This window comes from Salvelinus sp. IW2-2015, linkage group LG4q.1:29 (assembly GCF_002910315.2).
Source record: "Salvelinus sp. IW2-2015 linkage group LG4q.1:29, ASM291031v2, whole genome shotgun sequence".
In the NCBI taxonomy this organism is placed as follows: domain Eukaryota; kingdom Metazoa; phylum Chordata; class Actinopteri; order Salmoniformes; family Salmonidae; genus Salvelinus; species Salvelinus sp. IW2-2015.
This window is the reverse complement of record NC_036842.1, coordinates 12,586,597-12,613,688: the sequence shown is the minus strand read 5'-3', so window position 1 is coordinate 12,613,688 and position 27,092 is coordinate 12,586,597. Positions and strand designations below refer to the sequence as shown.

Here is a 27,092-nt window from a genome sequence, read left to right as displayed (position 1 = left end):
TTGCATAAGAGGTATAAACAGGTCTGACGACTTTGTAACCTTCACCTGACGAGAAACTAGTCATGATCATATACACATATCACATACACTTAAGAGTGGTCCAATTAATTTATTATATTCTCACAATGTTGATATGTTGTAGCAACAAAATAAAATTACAGTGGTATGCACATTGCAGAGTTCCTTCCGTCTTGTATCTAAGGGGTTATTTTGAGATGGATGTGTACAGAGTCTTATAATGGCAGCAGCTGGCAGCTGTGGGAGGCATCTGTGACAACGACCTCACCCAAATATCCCCTCCCTCCCGCTCTTTCCATTTCTCTCCTAACATGCGAGGACACTGAGCATCTACGAGAGACATGTGACTCAGATTGAACAAACTCTTAGCAACTCCCGAAAGTCCCAACATAGGCTGTTTTGAAACAAAAAGGGAAAAAGTACTGCCACATAGGACACACATTTAAACAACTAATAGAAGAGTCAAATAGGTAACAGCTATGCAGAGCCTAGTGTGACAATAAGCCTGCCATGTAATTATTCGGTAGGCCAGAAACGGATAACTACACAAATATCTCTGCTTACTTTTTTGGCCAACTTCAGGACAGCCTATTGAGAGGTGCAAACATGGAGTTGGCTCTGAATCATCATGGCCATGGATGGAGTGGGATGGTTGAGTGTCGATTCCTTTACCCGGGAGTTACATCATGGCATAAACAACTGAGGCACATGCACCATGTTGACTGACACGTGAATGCAAAAATATGTCACTCAGAATAACATCAAATAATATGCTGCTCTAGTTGATTCCCCAGAGAATTAGGACTATAACATTGCTCTAACCCACACGTCAACAAATATAACTCAATCGGAATTGATGTAACCTATCCATAAAGTCTACATCTCTGTCGTCATGGTAAGAGCATTTTCTTAATGTCATCTGAGGCTAGAGATGCAGAATGGAGGTAGGGAGGCACTCACCACAGTCTGAGTTGTGAAATCCGCAGGCCTGCCTGCCTGTCTGTCTAGCCTGTTTCCCTGAAGGACTACAAAGTCGTTTTGTTGGAGGTACTCCTTCTTCCACTGTCAGTCTCCTTTGCTTCCTTGCACATCCCTGTCCATCCCGTGATGTCAGAATGACTTAATTTGACTAACTCAATAAGAATTCTCTGCCTTGTGGATTTAACCAAGCCCATGCAAAAGCGCTAACGCAAACGGATACTGCTGTTCACAAGAGACAAAACCCTCCTTGCACATCCCTGCAAAACAAAAGCAGATCTCAATAACATCCCCTTTATTTGACGGCACAGCAGTAGACGATCAGTTCTTTCTTCTAGTTAATATAAAGCTGAAACTCTGCAAGGTCTATAAGGGGTCAACACAAATCAGTCATTATATGGGTACCATAACATTAAGGTTCCAGTGAACCATATTTAAAACTATAAATAAATGTCTCGTATCTTAGAACACGTTTGCTTCACGCAGTGTGGAGGAGGAAACGGAGGGAACATGGAACTTCAAACTGGCTGCTTAATATAGCCTATTAGAGTGGCTTTCCTTTGAGGCATACTTTTGTTTGATGCCGGAAAGTCAGATTAAAGTGAGCCTTAGAATCTTCTTTCTCGTGTGGTGTGATTCAGAAAAGATTGGGAACCAACGGTCTATGTGCATGTAGTTGCAAGGCAAGTGTCAGAAGAGGGACTGTCTCCTCTCCATTAAGTATGATCCACTATAGGCCAGCAGATAGGTTATGCAGAGGAAATGGTTTATTTCCATGATTCACATCCACTGGACATCCTTTTAACAAAATGTAAAATAAATGTTTAAAAAGTGCATTACACATTAACATAGTGCAAACAATAAGTTACAGCTTAAAATGTAAAAAATACATAACAAAAACAACCCATCAATGTAACAAAACTTACTCTCAATATGATGATGTATGTTTTATGAGTTTCTCATTCATTTATGCCTTATATGCAAAAACATCTCTAACACTTGTTTATGGTAAGGAATGAATATCAGGGAAAGGTGGCAACTTGTACTCTTGACGAACTACTATAAGTTCCCCCTCTTCCTATGTCTCAGTGTCTCTATACCCAGCTTTCTGTCTCACACTCAAAACATTGACCAGTTTAAGGATTGTCAGTAAGGGCAGGTGAACCCTAAGATGCCTGGGAATGTATATATAAAACTTTGTTCTGTGCCCATTTGCACAAATAAACCCCTCAGACTTTGGTCTCAATAATAGAAAACAAAATAACAGCAATTGAGGAGCCTGTCAAGCAAATACACGTTATGGGAGTGAGAGCTTGTGTACTCCGTGTGCATCAAGATGTAGCTTTCGAGGGGCATCGGGATAATTCTTTTGGGGGCAGAGGGCAAGTGGCGTTTCCATGGATACACTCATTCACAATGACTCTGCAAAGCCTGCGACGAGGTTAGGACAGACAGAGCTAAGGCCAGGGTTAAGGCACTTATGTAGAAATATATATTTAAATTAAAAACAGTGCAGTAGCTTTAAGCATAGCATCATTTGTGATGGACTAGTTCAAGACACTCCTTTTGACTGCACTTAAATCCTCCATCATATGGCCTACTGTTCACTGCTATGAGCATGACGTAACACTGAGCACCACTGGCCAACCAAACAGATTCTACAATAATGTCATCACCACACCAGTCATGAAATAAATCGTTGAACTTTCGGGATCTAATTCCACTCTTTATAATATTATAGGGTATTCTGTAACCCTTTAATAACCTGCTATGTGAGAAGTTACATCATGCTTATAACAGCTACATGAAGGCATTATAACAGTGGGTTGGAATAAAGCGCAAACCCAAATGATATATGGTGACCTCAAGTGCTAGACATCCGATTGGCTGAACTAGATTCAATAAAAAAAAATGTTTTAAAAAAGGGACAGGGGGCAGTTTTGTAGACAAATCTCAATTTACAACGCTACTAATTCCTATTCCATTCTAATAACTGTATTTCCTGTGAGGCAACCTATTTAAAATTGAATACCTACCAGTGAACACAGGCAAATTCATCCAGTGCCTTAAGTGCAGTAACTCAAACACCACAAAGTGTTCACTGACCACAGAACCCAACCCATTAATGTGGCTTGTACCAAAATTAAATGCAAATTTGCTTTGACCAGTACCTCTGAGTAACAAACACTTACAATAGTTACTAATATAACAAATGCAGAGCCACTCATATGATTAAAGGGATAGCTCACCCAAATTACACATTRGTTTCCTTACCCTGTAAGCAGTCTATGCACAAGGTATGACAGCAATCCATTCCTTGGTTTAGTTACTCTGGCACCGTTTCTACATGCTAACATTTTAGCATTTGTGGGCACAAATCCCATTCAAGTCACGGGACCGATATTAGCATTTTCCACGTATCATGTCCAAATCATCCGAAAGTATCCAAAATTGATTGAGAAACTCAGTCACTTATAGATGTTTTGAACATGATGCGCAAAATAATCGAATAAAATGGGGCCCATGACTTGGAAACAGTGCTAGGGAAACTACACCATAGCATGGATTTCTGTCATACTTTGTCCATTGTTTTCCTTACCCTGTAAGCAGTCTATGTGTAATTTTGTAATTTGGGTGAACGAACCCTTTAAGAGTAATTTTCATTTTTCTTTGTTCAGTTATCACAAATCAAAAGCAATCTTGTCTACATATAGTATCGGCCATTGCGTCAGTGGCAACGACATATGTAGTTCAATTGAAAAAAAGTCGATTGATCCCCTACTTTAAAAGAGTAACAGTTGTTTTGCACTCATACACAGACAGCTTTTCCATCGTCACATAGCACTCCTGTCACAACCATGGTAATAAACCCCTGATGTATGCATGCGCCTGCACACACACACTGCCACCATCACACATATTATCCTTGCACACTCAACATGCCAAATGCATTAGTTTATAAACAGCCAAACAACTTTCAAAAGCATAATACCCTTTGGGGCAAAGTTAGGCTGGCCACAAATTAGTCAACTACCTGCATATTATGTGCCAGTTTATCAAATTAGAACCTGTACTAAATAAATACTCTAACTGATAAATATAGGGGTTAAGTTAAGGGAACATTGGTCAAACAGCATGCGAGATGGCAGAGCCTCCAGTCAGACTTGGCCTGTCATACTGTACTGCTGCTCTACACACAGCTTCGGAAGATTCTCATGTCTGCTGTAAATAAACAAAAAATTCTAGTAGCTAGCTACTGATATTCTACAGACTGCAACAGAAAGCAGAATTGTAACCCCTTTCTGAGAAACTGTGACGGTAGATAATCGTCTGTTCCTTCCAATGCCTCCACTTGTTTTTGTCCCAACTTCCTTGTTTGGCTGTTAGTGTTGCCATGCTAATGCAAAAGGCTGAGAAAAGCCCTTTCTTTCCCAAACAGATCCAGCTAAAACCCATTACGCTGTGCTGCTGACATCACAGACACATTTGGAACTCCCAGGTCTGTGAAAGCAAAAACTAGCTGTTCAAACAAATGTGACTTATACAGTAGTTCTGCTTCAATGTATGGCAACGATTCCATTTTTTTTTTACAGTACAAATAAAGGTAGTCCAATGTTGCTCTGGCACAATGACAGTTGAATAAAGCCGGTTTCACAAAGCTCCTACATCTACTGTGCAATACCACAAATGTGTGTCAATAGGGAGGAGAATAAATAGAAGAGGAATGCGGTCAGAAACACTTGAACCTAATGTATTTGATTGCCTTTTGAGCGTGATGCAGAGATGATGGAAGAAAGATATGGTGTCAGACACAGTATGTCTGACTACAGCTGGTCTGGAGAAGAGGGGACAGAGCACTAATCAGTGGTAAAGTAGAGTAATACAGCATTGTGAAATCCAATCCCAAAACAATTTGAACTCTTTCAGTTGCCCACAAATCCTCTCAAACCATACAAGGATGATGATGAGTTCTCAATCAGATCATTGAACTACTGTACCTATTGCCATTGCACAGCAGTGGTGAAATGCCAGCTAAACAAAACTAAACAAATCCAACATTTATATGCTCCCTCTAAACTGCTTCAAAGAAACAAACGAATCCAGGAGAGAATGGAAAACGGGACTTGGACAATATTTCTTCTCTTTCTGCGTTTCTTCCCATCATCCATAGCATTGCTCAAGAAGAGGATGTAGCCGTGACGACGTTGTGTAACACTATACGGTCATGAATAGAATATTGACCACTTTTCAAGACATTATTTCATGAAGTACCTCAAATGGAGGAGGGCTGGCTGAGCCAGTCATTGAGAAGAGAGGCAAGTCAACAAAAACAGTCATGGACTAAAATATTCTTGAGATGCTTGTGTTCCGACTGAGGTACACTGCTTCCCTTGAAGAGGCAGGAAGATGCTCATATGATGAAGTCGTTATTCGGTGACACAAAAACGCAAGAGGAAAATACAGTAAGTGAGGATTCAATATTCAACAGTCAGTCTGTTCAGGGGCACATGAGGAGATGTTGAACGAATCGAAGCAGAGGCTCAGTTGCACACATTCATTGAGCTCCATTGAGAGTACCTTCTCCAACAGTATCTCTTATTTGGATTGATAAACAGACAGTACATGTATGTATAATAGGAATTGTGTTGTTATTTTTCTTTCTTCCAGCCAACATGCTGTTAATATGTCTCGAGAGACAGAGGAATCTCCAGGTATGTCTCCAGGACACCTCTAGCAAACCTGGCCAACTTCTCCATCCTCCTTCAAACCTGCTCCCTAAGTTCTGACTGCAGAACCTGTCTGGAGGAGACACACTGGAGACACAGTCAGCTCCTGGGGGTGGATGGGGGCTCAGAGGGTTCCTCTCCCCCTGGTGTGGAGGGGCAGGCTGGTGGCTCAGTGGAGAACAGCTGGGCCTGATCGTCAGCTAGGTCTGAGAGGTCCTCGGTGGAGAAGGTGAGGCCTCCCAGCTTGGCCAGGGAGCTAGAGCGTTTGAGCAGGGAGGGGAAGGTCAGGCCGGCCAGCCTCATGCGGGTTTCTATCTCCTGGGTGCGCTGCCGGACCAGGCCTTGGTGTCCCCCGCGGTTGCTGTGGAGGCTGTCGCTGCTGGAGCTCCGGGTGAGGGTGGAGCCGTGGGGGGAGGACACGGGGGTCCAGGTCTGGGCAGACCCCTGGGGGTACGACACCAGGGTGGTGTTCATCTGGGGGTCTGCGGCTGTGACCGTGCAGCTGGTAGATGGAATGGGAATTTCAGAATGCATCCCTACATCCACCTCCATTTCCTCCACCGCCAAGTGCAGGTCCATCTGCTCAGCGAGCCCAGCCCCTGAGAGTGGACCCTCCATGGCCAGGCCTGAAAGCCTCTCCAGCTGTTCTGCCCTCTGCCTCACCAGCCCCATCCCCAGCTCAGGCCCTGTCCTCTGTAGCTCCACTCCACCACCAGCAGGCTGCAACTCCACCCCAGCAAGCTGCAACTCCACCCCAGCAGGCTGCAACTCCACCCCAGCACTAGGAGACTGACCTGCTGGCCTCTCCCCGTCCAGGCTGAGCTTCATAAACGTGAGCTCCGTGATGGCTCCGGTCCCAACCTCCCTGCCTGGCCTTGGCTCCTGTTCTTCCTCCTCCTCCTCATCCTCCTGCAGCTCGTCCATGTCCTCAGTCTCCAGGGAGCAGTGTCTGTCTCGGGGCAGTTCCTCGCAGCTCATGGGCGACACCAGCCGCTGGCGGTAGGCCTCCAGGCGGGCAATGGTGGCAGGTAGGGTGCAGGGGGAGTGGGGGGCGGGGGTGTTGGTGAAGTGCGTGCCAGGGGGGTCTATGGAGATGGTGGGGACCACCCCGCAGTGACGTGTGGGGTTAAGGCGGTGGGTGCGGCCTCCTGCCGGGCGCTCACAGCGCCGCCCTGGTGGCAGACGCAGGCAGTCTTTACACGACTGGTAGGAGGGCTTGACTTTGTAAGGGTTTCCTGTGCTAGCACTGTCCTAAACAGAAGAAAGAGAGAGAGGGAGGGAATGCATGGTCAGACAGAGTTCTCGAAGCTAATAAAACACGGATATTATGACACCTATAAGATGCTGGTCCCTGAAATGAATGGGATCGAATAATGACAGAAACATTAGGCATTACAAGGCATTACAATTACCCTCATGTAAGCTTAATATTTTAACCCTAACCCCAAGCCAGTTCAAGTCAAAATTAACCCAACTTTTACACACCCATTCTTATAGATACAAGTAGCTATTGAATGCCCCACTCACGTCGAAGGTAGCGGGGCAGCTGCGCTTGGCAGCCAGGCGGTTACTGTTGTTGGCGTTCTCGTTGTTAAAGCGGTTCATGTTGACCTGCTCCTTCCTCTCTTCGTCCTCTCTCGCTCCCTCTCCTCCTGCAGGAGTCCAAGCCAGGGCGGCCATCTCTGCCTCCTCCTTCTGCGCCTCCTCCTCGTCCTCCTCCTCCACCGTGCTGAACTCCAGCCTCAGCCTCATGTCCTCCAGGGGCTCCAGGCGGCCCCCACAGGTCTGGGCGGCGGTGCCTTCCCCGGGCAGAGCCAGCTGGGCCATGGGGAAGCCCTCGTCCTCTAAAAGGGCGTCCCTCTCCACATCCTCGATCTCAATAAACACCCTCTCCATGCCCAGCAGGGGAGGACCACGCACTGGAGTGGAGGGCTCGCTGTCTAGGGCCGTGTCCGAGAGCCGTCTGAAGTAGTAGTTGTAGTTGAGGGGGTCCAAGGGCTCCACCTCCAGGCCCAAGCCCCGGCAGGGGGAGGCTCCGCAGCCCTCTCCCCCCCAGGCCTCACCCTCCACGGGCGTCTCCTCTCCACCACAGCACTGGCCAGATGCCTCATCTGGGTTGTCCTCCCCTCCCTCGGGCCTCCACAGCTTGTTATGGCGCTGCTTACTGGGGGACARGGGGGGCGGGTTAGAGTGACCATGTGTACAGAGCATATGTATTGTATACAGACAGACATCATAGACATAATGAGATGCTTAGCCACTAATAAACATTCAGTCGCCATTATCTGCAGTCTCTCTACCAAGCTAATAATACACGAATAACCTTACAGAATGCTTAACTTAGCTGACCCCGTCTAAACAGCTACTGTGGTAATTTAACGGTCACATTTGATCTGATCTCTATGCAGCGAGTTAGGTAGAATACCTCATGACTGCAGTGGAGTGAGAATGTAAATTAAATGGTAGAGACTCCTCGTAAGGCACAGCTGGTTACACAGTGCCTTCTGGAAGTATTCATACCCCTTGACTTTTTCCACATTTTGTTGTGTTACAGCCTGAATTCCAAATTGATTTCCCCCCCTCACCCATTTACGCACAATTCCTCATAATGACAGTGAAAACATGTTTAGACATTTTTTCAAATGTATTGAAAATGAAATACGGAAATATCTCATTTACATAAGTATTCACACCCCTGAATCAATACATGTTAGCGTCACCTTTGGCAGCGATTACAGCTGTCTTTCTGGGTAAGTCTCGAAGAGCTTATCACAATATTTGCACATTATAAAAAAAAATATTCAAGCTGTCAATTTGGTTGTCATCGCTAGACAGCCATTTTCAAATCTTGCCATAGATTTACAAGCCGATTAAGTCAAAATTGTAACTCGGCCACTCAGGAACATTCAATGTAGCCTTGGTAAGCAACTCCAGCGTAGATTTGGCCTTGTGTTTTAGGTTATTGTCCAACTGAAAGGTGAATACAATTACATGATGCAGCCACCATTATGATTGAAAATATGGAGTGGTACTCAGTAATGTGTTGTATTGGATTTACCCCAAACATAACACTTTGTATTCAAGACAAAAAGTGAGTTGCAGTATTACTTTAGTGCCTTGTTGCAAACAGGATGGATTCTGCACAGGCTTCCTTCATTTAACTCTGTCATTTAGGTTAGTATTGTGGAGTAACTACAATGTTGTGGATCCATCTTCAGTTTTCTCCTATCACAGCCATTAAATTATGTAACGGTTTTAAAGTCAACATTGGCCTCATTATGAAATCCCTGAGTGGTTTCCTTCCTATCGGGCAACTGAGTTAGGAAGGACGCCTGTATCTTTGTAGTGACTGGGTGTATTGATACACCATCCAAAGTGTAATTAATAACTTCACTATGCTCAAAAGGATATTCAAGGTCTGCTTTTTTTTACCCATCTACCAATTTACCCATCTGCCTTCTTTGCGAGGCATTGGAAAACCTCGCTGGTCTTTGTGGATGAATCTGCGCTTGAAATTCACCGCTCGACTGACGGACCGTGCAGATAATTGTATTTGTGGTGTACAGAGATAAGGTAGTCATTCAAAAAATCTGGTTAAACACTTATTGCACAGAGTCCATGCAACTTATTATGTGCCTTGTTAAGCACACAATCTCAATTAAATACATTTKAATTTCAGCCTGTAACAACAAAATGTGGAAAAAGTCAAGGGGTACTTTCTGAAGGCACTGTATACCTGAACAGACCTACATACCGTAAAACTTMAATCAAAACGCTGAGTCGCAAATAGCCGTCTGTCCCTTTTAATAGCCGGGCCTCTGCACACATTTCAGCAAATAAACGGCTACTTCAAATAAACGCTGGGTCTAAGTGAATTGTTTACTAGTGAACTTCCGTACCGTAAAGATGGCGCGAAAGACGATAAAGGAGACCAACATCATTGCCGTGGATGAGACAGCAGTGTGATTTGACATGGTCGGCTCAACGAGTGAGAATGGTGCTAAAGTACGAAATTGGGTTGATGATATGCAGCCTAGTCTTCGCAAGTCTGATCTGCGATGGATCTGTTATTATAAGGTTTATACTGGTCATATTTTGTCACAAACAAATGTGGTAGTCTTTTCAACATTTTATTGAGCAAAAGCTGTGTGCATTAAGGAAATACACGCATGGCTCAAATAGAAGCCTGTCTCTAAAAAGCGCCGGTTGTGTGTGATTGAAGCAAATAAACACCTGGGCTATTAATTGAAGTTTTACAGTATACCTGTAATATAGTACCCCCGTCTACCCTGACTGACTCACCTAGCGTCCAGGATGCCCTCGTACTCGGCCAGCTGCCTCATGAAACCAGCGTTGGGCCGAGCGATGCTCCTCTTCTGCTTCACAAAGTTGTAGGCCTTCTCCAGAGTCCAGCCATACTCCTTCATGGCATACGCTATGACCGTGGAGGCTGACCGGCTCACACCCATCTTACAGTGGACTAGACACTTAGACTGGTTCTTCCTGTGGGGCAATAATACGTTTTACAATAAAACCCTGCTCATTTAGAAGATGTCTTATCCATAGTTACTAGGCTGTCCACATAGTTTATAGAATAACTTCGGCCAAGACAGAGGCACTAGCCACTATTTAATAGACTACATTGCCTTTATTGATGTTCTGTGGTGAATACTTCACATGCTCCCATACATGTTAGCCGTTCAATGAGTAGGGTTCAGTTTGTTTTGAGAAGTAGGCACTCACTTGGCTCGGACAATGAAGTTGTAGGTCTCGTTCCAGTGAGCCAGCAGGTCTGTGGCCTCTTCGTCGTACACCCGGATGTTGTGGTAGGTGAACGTGCCCGGGAAGAAGTTGTCTATCTCCCTGGTCACGTTGAGGATGTGGCCCACACTGCATCAAGAAGAAAAAAACATCAGTCTTTAGTTCAGTGGTGCTAGCGATGTTCTAACAGACCTTTTTGTATTGGTAGGTCTTTTGAAGGAGAGATTCAACAATGACCTGACAGACATGTATTGCCCTTGAGAATACAGAACAATACAACGCTATGTTTGTGAGCCAGGGCTGGTGGTTAGGGAGCAGTTCTAGACAGAGCTTTAGTGTTTGTGAGATGCCCACTCACCCACAGTCCCGTAGTTCCTCTAGATTGGAGGCATTCCACTCAGAACCCTAGAGAAGAAACAAACAAAGGAATGCACATCAAGACAACTTAGTCAGGTTACTACACCAGGGTTACAGTGAGAGGTGTGGCAGGAGTTCAGAGGTTAGCGAGGAGGACGGTAGTTACATTTGAGTCATTTAGCAGATGCTCTTATCCAGAGTGACTTACAGGAGCAATTAGGGTATAGTGCCTTGTACAAAAGGCACATAAGCAGATTTTTCACAGTCTGCTCGGGATTCGAACCAGCGATCTTTCGGTTACTGGCCCAACGCTCTTAACCGCTAGGCTACCTGTGTTATCTAAGGGCCTCTCTTTTGTACCTACATGTACAGATAAACCATTCGATACGAAAGTAGATCTGTTTAAATTATTTCGTAAGATTAAACTTATGCATGTGTTTTCGCAAAACACTGTTTCGGCCTAGAAACACAAAGAACTGGTACCCATTTTAAGCCCAAAAGCAAATTCTGTCCTATGGTTAACAACTCCTCGATTAATACCTATTGTAGGTTAGTCGAACAAGAAGCCATGTCAGTATATACGAGACAAACAAATCACATTCAGAAGAATCTCACTAGAACAGAAGAACAGGCACTTAATGAATGAATGAAAGATTCATCTTTGGTTATAAAACCTGCAGACAAGGGGGGTGCTGTGGTTGTTTTAGACTATGAAAAATATAAAGAAGAAATTCAGAGACAACTCAGCAATGAACGTTTCTATAGAAAACTGAGTGTTGATCCCACACAGGTGTTCCAAAGGGAAACATGCTCTAATCTGGAGCAAGCCCTATTAAACAACCTTCTCATAACCTGAATATGAATATCTTTGCTGCAAATGTGCCAAACGTCCATGCTTATACATTTTACCGAAATTACACAAACCTAAAACTAGGCAATTATCCAGGCAGACCAGTGGTTGCAGGAATAGGGTCAATGCTAGAGCCGTTGTCGAACTTTGTAGACATTTTTATTAAAACTCATGTGCAAGCATTGCCATCATATGGAAAAGACTCTATAGACTTCATAAACAAGATCTCACCAATAACGGGTTTAACAAAAGACTGTATTTTGGTCACATTACATGTCGAGAGTCTATATACCAGCATTCCCCACGTGGGGGGGCTGGCAGCACTAGCACACTATTTGGGAGACAGAGATACTAACGAATATCCACCATCAAAATGTATTATAGAGCTGGCTGAATATGTTTTGACGTATAACTATTTCAGGTTTGATGGATGTGGGATGTGGGTGGGGTAGGATGTGGGTGGGGCTAGGTCTAAATAAGGGTGCAACATTTATTTTTAACTCACAAAAGCTCTGACGAAGGCCGTGAGGCCGATACGTAGGCTAATTAAAGATCAGTGTTACTATCAAGAGCAGTGTGCGGTTTCCTTTTTCCTTCATGGATACAAAGAGACCATTAGGATGTCAAGAAAGGTTCTTACCAAGTAGAGGTGGTCGAAGATGAGTGTGGCTTTGTCCATCTGACCCAGGATCAGCAGCATCTCGTTGTCGATGAACTCTTTGTACTCCTTCAGGTTACAGCTCATATGCTGCTCCAGCTCCACACGGATCTGGGGGGCACATATCAGGTATTAGGTTGCACCATGGTACTATACCATACACATAAGTCAAGTTGGGAGGACTATGTACAAAAAGTGCTATAATTTCTTAACGGTTCACCCGACATGGATGAAAATACCCTCAAATTAAAGATGACAGTCTGCACTTTATCCTCAGTCATTGTATCATTTCAGAGCCAAAACAACAACAAAATGTGCCACTTCCCCAATACTTTTGGAGCTCACAATACCTCCTTGGAAGTGACATTCTCCAGGTCACGGAACATCATGATGCTGCGTAGTTTGGCTTTGATTGCACACTCGGTTCTCTCGCTCTCCGTTGGCCTGTTCAACATACGTCAATACATTAAGACAATTATGAATGTAACCAGCACATTTCATTTCAACAGAAAAGGCCCGGTTAACAACATAATGGACATACAGTACCTTTTGAGATTGGTAATGTAACTGGAAATGAATCATACTAAAATCAACTGAAGTGAACTTTACTAATCGGATGAGTGAGGTCTTACCGGTCGACGAACATGGCAGGTGAGTCGGGCCGCGTGGTCTCCAGGTCGGTCATTGCATTCCACTCGTTGATGCAGCTCTGCTCTGAGGTAATACAGCTCTCATAGAAGCCCATCCAGGTGAGGGCCATGCCCCCGGGGAAGTAGTTGTACCTGCGAGACACCTCGCATGCCTTATGGAGGATCTGCAGGGCAGACCTGAAGACACGCCGGTAGCAGAAGCTCTCAGTCATAATACAGGCTCACAACAGCAACTGTTCAGTAGCTATTCCACTGATCTAATGACATGGAGAGTCAAGTCTTTGGATCATTGATTTTTAATGACGGCAGGAAATTCAGAGCACATTATTAAGGTGGCTTGTCAAATCCAGAGCAAAATATGAATCTGCTAAGAATGAAAACAAATTGTAACGTCTATTGACCAGTAGATGGTGCATGGACACTGTCAGCGTTTTTTTCAGCATCACAGTGTTATCAGCTTGAATAATTCCACTAGTAGTTTATGATTTTCATTCCATTGATTGTTGATATTAAGATGAAACCAACACCACAAGCTCAAGGTGGTAAAGTACAGTACTGTCCATAGACAGTCACTATGGTTTCAGGGAATATAAGGTCACCAGACAATGATATTCTGAAGTACCCAAACACAGTATCAATTAAAAACACAAAACAGACACTTACCACATGGCCTGCACAGAAACAGGCTTGAAGACATGTGATTGTCCTCCTGTGGTCACACTAAATCCTCTGAGGAGAGAGAAGATGGGAGGATGAAGGATTAGGTTGTGTTCATGGACAGAGAGAGGGAGATAGAGAGAGAGTGGTTTGAAAACACAAACAGGGGCTGAGCTATAGTGGCTCGGGATGCTATTCAGGAAACAAACCAATAGAACATTCCTCCAGCATAGAGAGAGGGATGACTTTAACAGCTCAGCAAGAGCTCATCTGCCACATGGAGGGATGAAAACGGCTGTAGTTCACCGTACTGCCCACTGGAGGGCAAAGTAACTCATTCTGCGTCCCTTACAGGGCTGAGCCGTTTGAACGGCCTTAACGATCAGAGACGCTTCATGGTTGACTGTGTGAATCCAGCTTGATTGTCTGTGGGATGTACTGCGTGTGACACATACCGTACCTTTGTGGAAAGTTCATGTATACGTATGTGGGGGGCGACTCTACTGACAGCCACGTTATAGAGGAAAAATGTACTTTCGATGCCTGTGATGTGGTTGTCCCACCTAGCTATCTGAAGATGTAAGTCTCTCTGGATAAGAGCGGCTGCTAAATGATTAAAATGTAAATGTAGAAGAGCAGCACTTACCCATCTCCATCTAAATGGATCTTCGTATCGCTCCAAAGCGGTAGCACCATCCCGATAGAGCAGCTTTTACTGGGAATAATACAACGGAATCAATCATTTCTCTAAGACAACAACAAACCACATTGTAGTCTATCACTGCTGGCTGAGGAGGAAAGACGGGTGGGTACCTGTCCTTATCGGTGAAGTCCATCCCTAGCAGGATATTCTCCTCTGTGTCCTGGCGACCACTGGTGTAGACCACAACCATGTACCGCACGCGGTCAGACCAACCGCTCTCCAACCGTACAGCCTGGGTTACAGCAGGAGGAATAGGTTGCGCTGTGTAGCATCTGTGCGTCAATCAATATGGATGGTAAGTACATTTGTTAGGATTTGACTCACCAGTTTAATGCGGTCCTCAGAGCGGAGGGTGTTAATCATGACCTGCAGGTGTTGAGGTAAGTCACCTAGGAGAGAAGAGAACCACATACCATAATCCAACTGCTTCAGGTGGTGTGTCCCGATCAATCAAACCGATCTACCCATCAGCCATATCTTGTAGAACTATTTCCAGCTCAGCTATCCAGGCTCCCATTTAGATACCCTCCTGTAGGTTGATCCAATTCCAACCACAGCAACACACGTCTGTACAGAAGTTACACACGGCCTGAACATCTCATGACGGGACATGAAAATAATTGGGAATGGTGTACAAGAACATCTAATCTCAAGTACAACCCTCGGCTAAAACTGATGCAAACATGCAGAAACAGTCAGTCATATGCGTAAACACACAGACAAAGGTTTATCAGAGCTAAGCATTGACTTGAACGCCTGGTGATGTAATCAAGGAATCTGGAGCGCTCCACACATTGATCTTGTGTTTAACCTGCGTATCATAGTGGAGGAGAGGGGAGGGGTGTGTTTGGACTCCAAAATGAAGGGATAGCACTCCCCAATCGAACTAATGTCAACAACAACCCTGCTATGAGACATGCTGTATCAGACACACATATGCCTACGGGTACATACACACCACTAAGGTAACATCGGCTGCACTGCGGGTTGGTTAGTCCAGCTTGGTGAGTTTATGTAACATCTTGATGGGAGAATCAGATCTACAAAGCCCCTTTACTGCTAAAAGCAATACCTGCCTTGAGGGCACTCAATCAAAGGCCAGGTAATCATTCAGTGAACATGGGTTAAACACAGGCTCAACCACAAAAGCCAAGCCAACCTCAGCAAATATGACCTTTTCTTTGCATAGAGCTTTAGCAGTGGCATTGTCACGGTTCACTGAACAACGGGCTCAGTGTGTGTCAAGAGTATTTGTAGTTACCTGCGAGTTTGTGGTGTGTGGGTGTCTTGGGTCCCTGTGCATTGGTGCCCTGCTGCAGGAAAAGGGCCGCTCCTTTGACCATGAAGAAGCTCTCGCTGAGGCTGTAACACACACACACAGACAGGCAGACAAACACAGACAGGCAGGCAGGCAGACAGACAAGGAAACACAGACAGACGGACAAGGAAACACACACAGGGAGGCAGACAAGCAGACAGGAAAACAGGGTTTACAGACGTCTCAGACTGCATCAGTATCTAGTGGTTTGATGATGTAACACAGAGAATGAGGAAGCATTCATTTGAGAAGTGAAAGAAAGAGCACATACTGTACTGTAAGTAGGCAACAGATCATCAGAAACCCTAAATAGCGTGTTGGGCAAATCATTATACTGCTTGAACAGCTGAAGCAGTGTCTGTGGCACACTGTACTTCTACAGCGTTCTACTCAGAGGACATTAGAAATATTCACTCCATTCTACACCTGTTCGTTCTCTCTTCCCCGTTTTGTTGTGCTCCATTTACGTAGGTCTGATGAACAGAATGTCTGTTGTCGCAAAACTACTCAGCCATAGCCTACTTCACTTCCCATGTCTTTGACAGACACCAGTGAGTTCACTTCAGTGAAGTAAAACAGCCATATAAAGTTATGTGGAAGCTCTACTGCAGAATATCATAAGGTTGATGTGGTTCAATTAACTGTCCAAACCACAGTATTCTTCTCACTTATCAATAAGTCAGGCTGTTTTTCTCTAAAGCCAGGAATCGAGACAATGACCTGGAAATGTTGAAATGTACCGAGGGCAGAATCAGGGAGCAGAGCTACAGTGAGAGAAAGAGACAGGGTGGGATGGCTGTTAATTGCTTTTCAAAGGTTCAGTGACCAGCAGAAAAGGACATTCCGAGCTAATCAGTAAGTGAATGTCAGCAGACTTTAGAGACCTTTCCTTGATGAAATATTCCCCTCAGATAATGAACTGACAGAACGTGATTAGGTCCCCTGACCTTTCTGGGAGGGGGGGTGGGGGCAGATAATTGTGCCCACCACTGTAATATGTCCCCTATCTGGCCAGCACCATCCCTCCCTTGTCTGGCCAGGGATGAGCTCTCCTGACTGCCCTGTGCTGGAGGCACTGACCACCCCCGGATAAAAGCTAGGTTTTCATTGGACTCGGCAATGTCCAGGAGAAACAGAGCTAAGTGGTCACTGGCCATAACATTGACCAGAAGGAACAGAGGTGGGCTTTGTTAACAGGCAGGCTGCCCTCTCGCTCTGCCACCACACAAAGACTGGTATGACAGAGTGGGTCCGTCACAAGAGCTTTTGTTTCTGTTCAGCTGTTACGTCGTATTGTTTCTTTTCAGAATGTCCTGAAAAGACAATGATGATGAGGGTGGCCTCGGTCAAAAGGTCAGAGAGTGGAGTACCATAGGAAATCAGTTGGGTACATAATGTGTAGCTCATCTTTCAAAATGTCCAAAGTACTCTAAATGGGATGTACTGCATCAATAATTACAATCCAGAAACAAGAGGGACAGATGGATGTATAGACCTAAAGGTTTATCGAATATGCTCCAGCTACTGTTGATCCGTCCATTACACTATTACTGAGAACAAATCAGAGTTAATACACATGTCTCTAAGACGGCTGGGAACAGTAGACGTCTAAAAAGGAACACTCAAGAATCTAGACAGCAATTAAAACAATACTCGTAAGCAATTCTAACAGTACAATCAAATGCATAATTAAAGTACACTTTGTATTTATGTCTAAGAAAAATTATTTGTCAATAAAATGCACAGAGCTATAAAAATGGATTTTACTTTTTTTGTTGTTTTTTACCAATGACTAATAACAGAAAATGCAGGTCACACAATACATGCACTTCCAAGTTACAACCGTTCAAACCATCTTTGCTAACACTTATCAAAGTAATAATGCCAGTGACAGAAACACTTAGGATTGCCTCTCCTGGAGTGAGTGTGCTGAGGACTTACATTCGGTAGATCTCGCTCTGAGTCAGGACTGCGTTCTCCACAAAGTGAGGCAGCATGGTAAGCATGGCTTCCTGCGAGGGATCCACCACAAGATGCATCCTGATGCTGGTTACTGGATCTCTCCCTCAGTTGCTTTCTGGTCTACTGGCTTCCTCACAAATTATAGCTTCATAGCACATCCATGTGCAAAAATTACATTCACAACCATTTTATGCCTCAAAAACTACATTTGGCTTCTGAAGCACAATAGCCAAGATTGCCTTGGGTTTCTTAATTTTTTTGTTCCATGTAAAAAGGCGTAGATTGGGTTGAACTAGTCTGATCATGTATCCTGTCTTGGTCTGGTGTGTCTGTCGCTCCCTCCTGTCCGTCTGGGTTGTGAGGATTAGTCTTCAGACTTCTGCTGTGTCTGCTGCTTATCTCTTCCTCACAGCGCGCGCTTGAGCAATCAGCACTCCCTCCGCAACACTCCTCCACAAAAGCTCTATTCAAGCATATTTCGCGTTGGCTGGGTTGGGTGGCAGGGAATCTAGCTCCGCTCAGCTTCAGTCTACAAAGCACGCGTCTGTAGAGTGGAGGCTGTTTGACATGAAGGATCCCTGATGAGACACTGAGCCAAAGGAAACATACTACTCATTGAGTGACATATTCAACTTTGTATGAACCACAACTCGTTCACAGAACACATCCAAGTCCATAATATTCCAGACATAGAGGTTGAAGCAATTTAAGAAAGCTACTTGTTAGACAACACACACATACCAAGGAGATCTCCCCTTTCTAAGTCCCTGCATGTAACACACACACACACACACACACACACACACACACACACACACACACACACACACACACACACACACGGTGAGCGCTCTCCTTGGCTGTTGCATAACCCTGTCTGCTACTTGGGGTTTCTGGCTGAGGCAAGCAGGGTGCTGTGAGAATCAAGGGCTGCTGGAGGGTTGAATGTGGATCAGGTTTCTGCCTGACCTTCAGAGAGGGCAGGTTGAAGTTTATTGTCATGAGTATTGTTCTGGAGGCAGAACTGGTCCATTTCCCATTAGATATGCCAGCTGCAAAGTCAAAATTGGCTATATTGTAAAAATTCTTTAAAACAAAAATGTGCTTTTTGGTATTAATTTAAGGTTAGACATTAGGGATAGCAATGTGGTTAACAACTGCAGAGCTGCCTAAAGAACAAGATTCATGATTAAAAACGCTAACCTGCTCAGAGAGGCAGACTCGCTGACATCACTGGGTCCACAGGAGTGAGAGAGGACGAGATGAGCAGGTCTAACGTGGATTAGGCTGGGCCGCTTCCCAAAACAGACTCTTCAATAATCAATGGTGTGACTATTCCACCCGACAGCGTGATTCCGCCCGACAGCGTGTCTCTGGGTTGGGGACTCTTTATCATTATCAACACAAAAGTCTTTGTTTTAGCCCAGGGGTCCACAAACTTTTTGGGGCCGGGGACTCCTTTTGTGATAGCAAATGCATCAGGGATCCCCTCATAATCAGAACACAACTTGAGTTAGATAAAATGTTTTACTATGACTTCAGCAGTGCATGACCGGACTAACCAAGTCTCGGGCCCTGGGAAGGAACATTTTAAAGGCCTGCCTCTTGGCATCGGAGAGAAAATGTTGCAGTTCTCAAACAAATGCCCTGCAATTCTACACATCATCATGGGGCAGAGAGATTTTTAGTTGTTGCAGCTTTAAAGCTAATATCCTGCAATCCTACACCCTCTAAAAACTAAACTCGGTCCCGTGTGGCTCAGTTGGTAGAGCATGGCGCTTGCAACGCCAGGGTTGTGGGTTCATTCCCCACGGGGGGACCAGGATGAATATGTATGAACTTTCCAATTTGTAAGTCGCTCTGGATAAGAGCGTCTGCTAAATGACTTAGATGTAGATGAGATGTAGATGTATATTCCAGACCCCTTGGACAAAATTGGTTTGAACTGTTAGTAATAAAAATGTAAAAAATGAAATATACAATTATTATTATTTTTCTGCAGATCCCCTGCAGCACCTCCACTTCGAGAACCCCTGGTTTAGCCTTTTAACTAAAAAATAACATGCAATGATGCTTGATTCAAAACCCCTCATATCAATCATTTGGTTGATTCATCATCAAAATGTCTCTCCATCCCACCTTTCAAACATTCCTCTTTCTGCCTGGTGCCACCAAGAATGTAGTCTACCTTGTCAATGTTAGAATCTCAACACACCCTGTATGTATCATGTCTACCAGATGAGGGAATATGTTGTGTAAGGCTGAAACCTCCCTTGCCCAGCCAGGTTGGACTAGAGAACAGTGTGTGCAGCCAACACTGGGCCTACTACAATGGCCAAATAGGTCTTATCACCTCTCTTACCAAGAAACTCTGACAGTCTAATCTAGAACAAAACAAGAGCATTACATCACATCCTGCTGTAGCCGAGCAGAGGATTCCATCTGTGCTACTCACCCCCAGCTCTGCAATACAGCTGGATAGTGTTTCTGGTTTGATGGAATGTATGATAGCGGTTGATGGGAATGTTAACTCTGGGTTGAACCATTAACACTGTTATTACAGTGGATACAACTAGGCCTACATCTAGGTGTAGAAGGGTCATTTAATGTACAACTGTAACGGGCTGCAATGGTGTGTGATGTTCCATCCCTTTTGCAAGCGATCAACGTGTGGGCCAATTGATTGGATGATAGTTATACTAAACTCAGCAAAAAAAGAAACGTCCTCTCACTGTCTACTACGTTTATTTTCAGCAAACTTAACATGTGTAAATATTTGTATGAATATAACAAGATTCAACAACTGAGACATAAACTGAACAGGTTCCACAGACATGTGACTAACAGAAATGGAATAATGTGTCCCTGAACAAAGGGGGGGTCAAAATCAAAAGTAACAGTCAGTATCTGGTGTGGCCACCATCTGCATTAAGTACTGCAGTGCATCTCCTCATCATGGACTGCACCAGATTTGCCAGTTCTTGCTGTGAAGATTTAACCCACCCTATCCACAAGCACCAGCAATCCACGACATTCTGGGGATCCGACCCTCAACCCTCGATCCAACAGGTCCCAACATTACATTTACATTTAAGTCAATTAGCCAGACGCTCTTATCCAGAGCGACTTACAAATTGGTGCATTCACCTTATGATTCCAGTGACAACCACTTTACAATAGTGCATCTAACTCTTTTAAGGGGGGGGGGGGGGGTTAGGAACTTTATCCTATCCTAGGTATTCCTTAAAGAGTGGGGTTTCAGGTTCTCCGGAAGGTGGTGATGACTCGCTGACCTGGCGTCGTGAGGGAGTTTGTTCCACCATTGGGTGCCAGAGCAGCGAACAGTTTTGACTGGGCCTGAGCGGGAACTGTACTTCCTCAGAGGTAGGAGGAGCGAGCAGGCCAGAGGTGGATGAACGCAGTGCCCTTGTTTGGGTGTAGGGCCTGATCAGAGCCTGAAGTACGGAGTGCGCTTCCCCTCACAGCTCCGTAGGCAAGCACCATGGTCTTGTACGGATGCGAGCTTCAACTGGAAGCCAGTGAGAGAGGAAGCGGGTGACGGATGGAGAACTTGGGAAAGTTGACACCAGACGGGCTGCGGCGTTCTGGATGAGTTGTAGGGTTAATGGCAACAGGCAGGGACGCCAGCCAAACGAGAGTTGCAGATAATCCGAGGGAGATGACAAGTGCTGGATTAGACCTGCGCCGCTTCCTGCGTGAGGCAGGGTCGTACTCTGCGATTGTTGTAGAGCATGAACCTACAGGAACGGGTCACCGCCTTGATGTTAGTTGAGAACACAGGGTGTTGTCCAGATCACGCCAAGTTCTTAGCACTCTGGGAGGAGACACAATGGATTTGTCAACCGTGATGGCGAGATCATGAGACGGCAGTCCTCCCGGGAGGAAGAGCAGCTCCGTCTGCCGAGGTTCAGCTTGAGGTGGTGATCCGTCATCCACACAATGATATGTCTGCCAGACAGCAGAGATGCGATTCACCACCTGGTTATCAGAGGGGGAAAGGAGAAGATTAATTGTGTGTCGTCTGCATATACAATGATAGGAGAGACCATGTGAGGATATGACAGAGCCAAGTGACTTGGTGTATAGCGAGAATAGGAGAGGCCTAGAACAGAGCCCTGGGGGACACCAGTGGTGAGAGCATGGTGCGGAGACAGATTCTCGCCACGCCACCTGGTAGGACGACCTGTCAGGTAGGACGCAATCCAAGCGTGGCCGCGCCGGAGATGCCCAGCTCGGAGAGGGTGGAGAAGAGGATCTGATGGTTCACAGTATCAAAGCAGCCGATAGTCTAGAAGGATGAGAGCAGAGAGAGAGAAGTTAGCTTTAGCAGTGCGGAGCGCCTCCATGACACGAAGAGCACGTCTCAGTTGAATGACTAGTCTTGAAACCTGACTGATTTGGATCAGAAGGTCATTCTGAGAGAGATGCAGGAGAGCTGGCCAAGGACGGCACGTTCAAGAGTTTTGGAGAGAAAAGAAAGAAGGATACTGGTCTGTAGTTGTTGACATCGAGGGATCGAGTGTAGGTTTTTTTCAGAAGGTGCAACTCTCGCTCTCTTGAAGACGAAGGGACGTAGCCAGCGGTCAAGGATGAGTTGATGAGCGAGGTGAGTAAGGAGAAGGTCTCCGAAATGGTCTGGAGAAGAGAGGAGGATATAGGGTCAAGCGGGCAGGTTGTTGGGCGGCCGGCCGTCACAAGACGCGAGATTTCATCTGGAGAGGAGGGGAGAAAGAGTCAAAGCACAGGTAGGGCAGTGTGAGCAGAACCAGCGGTGTCCGTTTGACTTAGCAAACGAGGATCGGATGTCGTCGACCTTCTTTTCAAAATGGTTGACGAAAGTCATCAGCAGAGAGGGAGGAGGGGAAGGAGGGAGGAGGATTCAGGAGAGGAGAAGGTGGCAAGAGCTTCCTAGGTTAATGCAGATTCTTGGTTTAGATGGGTAATTGCTTTAGCAGCAGAGACAGAAGAGGAGAATGTAGAGAGAGGACATGCTCAATGGGATTGAGATCCGGGCTCTTCGCTGGCCATGGCAGAACACGACATTCCTGTCTTGCAGGAAATCACACACAGAACGGGCAGTATGGCTGTGGCATGTCATGCTTGAGGTCATGTCAGGAATGAGCCTGCAGGAAGGTACCACATGAGGAGGAGAAGTCTTTCTTGTAACGCACAGCGTGAGATTGCCTGCAATGCAACAAGCTCAGTCCGATGATGCTGTGACACACCCTCCCAGACTGACGGACCCCCTCCACAACCGCTCCAGTACAGGCCTCGGTGTAACGCTCATTCCTTAGACGATAAACGCGAATCCGACCATCACCCCTGGTGAAACAAAACCGCGACTCGTAAGTTGAAGAGCACTTTTTGCCAGTCCTGTCTGGTCCAGCGACGGTGGGTTTGTGCCCATAGGCGACGTTGTTGCCGGTGATGTCTGGTGAGAACCTGCCTTACAACAGGCCTACAAGCTCTCAGTCCAGCCTCTCTCAGCCTATTGCGGACAGTCTGAGCACTGATGGAGGCATTGTGTGTTCCTGGTGTAACTCGGGCAGTTGTTGTTGTTGTCATCCTGTACCTGTCCTGCAGGTGTGATGTTCGGATGTACCAATCCTGTGCAGGTGTTGTTACACGTGGTCTGCCACTGCGAGGACGATCAGCTGTCCATCCTGTCTCCCTGTAGCGCTGTCTTAGGCGTCTCACAGTACGGGCATTGCAATTAATTGCCCTGGCCACATCTGCAGTCCTCATGCCTCCTTGCAGCATGCCTAAGGCACGTTCACGCAGATGAGCAGGGACCCTGGGCATCTTTCTTTTGGTGTTTTTCAGAGTCAGTATAAAGACCTCTTTAGTGTCCTAAGTTTTCATAACTGTGACCTTAATTGCCTACCGTCTGTAAGCTGTTAGTGTCTTAATGACCATTCCACGGGTGCATGTTCATTAATTGTTTATGGTTCATTGAACAAGCATGGGAAACTGTGTTTAAACTATTTACAATTAAGATCTGTGAAGTTATTTGGATTTTTTGAAAGACAGGGTCCTGAAAATGGGACGTTTCTTTTTTTGCTGAGTTTGTTTTTTAATGGATATAACATTAACGCAAGAATAATAAATTCTTCATCCAGACCAACATAGACCTACAATATGTGTAATTCAGCACCAGCGTCCATGTTATTTCACCAGGACATTTCTGTGTGCCTCCTGCTGTAACCTAACCCTGGAATTCCCACTGACACCAGGGTCAGGGGTCAATGTCCATAGGCTTTGGGAAACATACTCACCGATCTCCTGGCCAATGTATACCACCCCTCCCCCTACTGGAGCACAACAGATCCTTCCAATACATTACTGCATCCTTAACCTCTCTTGGGTAGGGGGCAGTATTTTCACGTCCGGATGAAAAGTGTGCCCAAAGTAAACTGCCTGTTACTCAGGCCCAGAAGCTAGGATATGCATATAATTGGTMGATTKGGATAGAAAACACTCTAAATTTTCTAAAACTGTTAAAATTGTGTCTGTGAGTATAACAAAACTGATATGGCAGGCGAAACCCCACTGTTTTCAATGGCTGTCACTTTTATTATAAGGCGAAATCCTCCCAGATTGCAGGTCCTAGGGTTTCCACTAGATGTCAACAGTCTTTAGAAAAAGTTGCATGCTGGTTTTTGGAAAAATGAGCCAGAAATTGTAGTTTTTCTAGGTGGCTCCCATTTCGGCTGTAGTGTTTCCAAGCGCGTGGAAGAGAGCCCGCTCTTTGGTATTTTTCTCCGGTAAAGACAATAATGATTCTCCGTCTTAAATTGTATCATTTATTTACGTATTAGGGTACCTAAGGTTTGATTATAAATGTTGTTTGACTTGTTTGGAAAGCGCCCCGCTTTTGTATGCGGGGCGCTGTCCTCAGATAATCGCATGGTGTGCTTTCGCCGTAAAGCCTTTTTGAAATCTGACACAGCGGCTGGATTAACAAGAAGTTAAGCTTTATTTTGATGTATTACACTTGTGATTTTATGAAAGTGAAATATTTATAATTCTGTAGTTTGAATTCCGCGCTCTGCAATTTCACCGATGTTGGCCAGGTGGGACGCTACCATCCCACCTGCCCATAAGAAGTTAATGTCTGTGCATGCACAGCTTCTCAGGGAAATATTGKGGGGGGGGGGGGGGACTTACCTCTGATTTGCTCTCCGGTCATCATCACTCCCAAAATCCTGCAAGACAAATACAAAGAGAAATGTTACATATACTGTAGGCCCACTAGAAACACAAACCTGTAACCCTTCCATCATGGCTGTGCAGACAGTACAGCAGCATGGATTGCGCAACAGCAGCACATGATCATATTTTGACCTGCTATGTCCTATGCTCCCTTCATTGACCTTGCTATAATACCTCATCACAATGTCACAGTACAATGTCTCAGAGGATTCCCATCGACTGGTGGAGACATCAGAGGGAATCCTTCCCTTTAAAGATTTGGGTATATAGGCCATTACTTTGGTGTTTTTGATTTATGTGAACAAGTAACTAAATAAAGACCTAAGGCCTACTGTAAAGTAATAGTTAGAGCAATGATGTAACTCCTGAGGACAGAGGGCAGAGTAATTGTGGTTGTTTGTTGCATTAAGTAAGATCTGTGCATAAAACTCTCTCTGTGCTCCATGAAAGGTTACAGAAGTGGTGCCCAACAGAGCACTGACATAGGCCTAAACTCTGTGCTTGACCCGTGGTGATGTCGAAGAGGTTATTTAATCCAACAGCTCAAACTAATCCAATCACTTGCAGCAACATACTCTAGATACTTTCAGGTAAACAAGAGAGGAATACACAGGATTATACTGTAGGTCACCAACTCAGTATGAAATCCTTTCTGCAGCAGTATCTTTAATGATGTAATTAGTATGACATCATTTCTGCAGCAGTCAGCCATGTGTGTGTTTGTGTGCGCAATTGACTGCCACGATGGGAATTCAAGCCATAATGGGTTCATTGGCCTTTGAAAGTCATGGTCAAAAAAAAATGCATTATATGCTTTATTAGGGAGATCAGAAGCCGGAGAGATGTACTACAGTGTATGTTTTAACTGAACTTAGGTTTTAAACGTTCAATACACTTGCATTGAATACAGTGCATCAGCGCTCTCTACTGGCCATACCAGGTCACTATCTATGATCTCATATGTTTTGAAATATTAGCTCACACCTGCCACCGTAGTATTTTGACAGTGAGTTGAACCATTAAAACGAGCGGGTACCAACCGCAGCATCCCTGACTCACTAGGGATGTAACCGTGCATATTAATAGGCAAGTAGCTAGTTGTACAATTCGGATCAATCTCACTCTATTCCATATGCCAGCCAAAGCAAATTAATTTAAACAAATTACTTACAAAATGTGCAAAAGCATGAGTTAATATTTTAATTAAAGTACCTACCGTATAAACGCATATTTGTCTTTAAACCACACAAGCTGAAGGCAGAAATAAAATGTTGCCACACGCAATGAATGCATTGTTCTGGTAACTAATCCCCAGCTCAGATTTTGTTTACAAGCTAACGTCGTGGGGCTGGACTAGTTAACCATTCTAAACGCCATGGATTCCAGGAAGTCAACTATTAAACAATGTCCATACAAAACTGTTTTGTCGTGTTATATAAAAAGTCACAAAATTTCTAAAATTCTATTGACAGCTGAAAGCGTTCTCTGCTATGCTGGGCCTAGTGGGTGAGGGACGTGGGTATCGGGCGCATCCCCGGCGTTTCCTCCACGGCGCTGCCTATAGCTAACAGCCCCCGCGCTAGACAGTTTCCACTTACCTCCGCCGCGTTGGTGGTGGCGGTACTGGCGGTGGATGCTGCACTGGGGGTGGGAGAGCGCTGCAGGGTTACCAGGGCCATGGTGGGCTGCTGTTACGGAGGAGGGGAGTCCTTTGAATGGGAGAAAGAAAGGCGCGTTGCTCTGGGACAAGATGCGCCGAAATTGTCCCTGTCCAGCACAGGAGAAAAAGCTCAGGATCGCATTAAATATTTTTTGCCTCTGATTTCACCATGATACACCCATCACCGGCTTCCGCCTCGCTCATCCTCCACAGTTCGCTTTAGAATAGTCATCTGTAAATAGTTGTAAAGGCAAGTATAACATTTCGTCCATCTGTGTTATATGCCATTTTATCACGCAGACAAACAAAACATCGTAGATTGCGTGAGCAGAAATGACATGCGCTTCTGTTTTACTGCCGGATACTACGATTGGCCGAACCAATTTGCGTGCGCGCTGTCATTGGGCAAATGTCGTCAAGGTGATTCTGGCCAGACTATATTTTTGAGACTATAGACCACAGACTATTCTTTGCGGAGTCCCGAACAGGCGGATGTTCCGGTGTTGTGCCGAAAAGCTCCCCCCTGCCAGAATTCTTCCCCGCCTTCGCGTGAATGCGCA

At 45.2% G+C, this 27,092-nt stretch overlaps 1 protein-coding gene across 2 annotated transcripts; it reads right to left on the bottom strand.

The window, feature by feature from the left end:
* Window positions 1-94: 94 nt before the first annotated feature.
* On the bottom strand, window positions 95-27,092 carry LOC111961460 (protein phosphatase Slingshot homolog 1). 2 transcript variants are annotated; one of them, XM_023983751.2, is made up of 15 exons: window positions 26,471-27,092; window positions 24,828-24,865; window positions 15,621-15,721; window positions 14,684-14,748; window positions 14,470-14,591; window positions 14,303-14,371; window positions 13,663-13,728; window positions 12,982-13,176; window positions 12,700-12,793; window positions 12,332-12,460; window positions 10,843-10,889; window positions 10,467-10,613; window positions 10,026-10,226; window positions 7,251-7,887; window positions 95-6,974 (listed from the first exon to the last, which is right to left on the bottom strand). In XM_023983751.2, the coding sequence occupies exons 1-15, from the start codon at window positions 26,549-26,551 to the stop codon at window positions 5,823-5,825; spliced, it is 3,144 nt and encodes a 1,047-aa protein (XP_023839519.1). In that variant the 5' UTR covers window positions 26,552-27,092; the 3' UTR covers window positions 95-5,822. The 2 variants fall into 2 exon arrangements, with proteins under 2 accessions (XP_023839519.1, XP_023839520.1); XM_023983752.2 differs by lacking the exons at window positions 24,828-24,865; window positions 26,471-27,092 and adding an exon at window positions 17,619-18,323.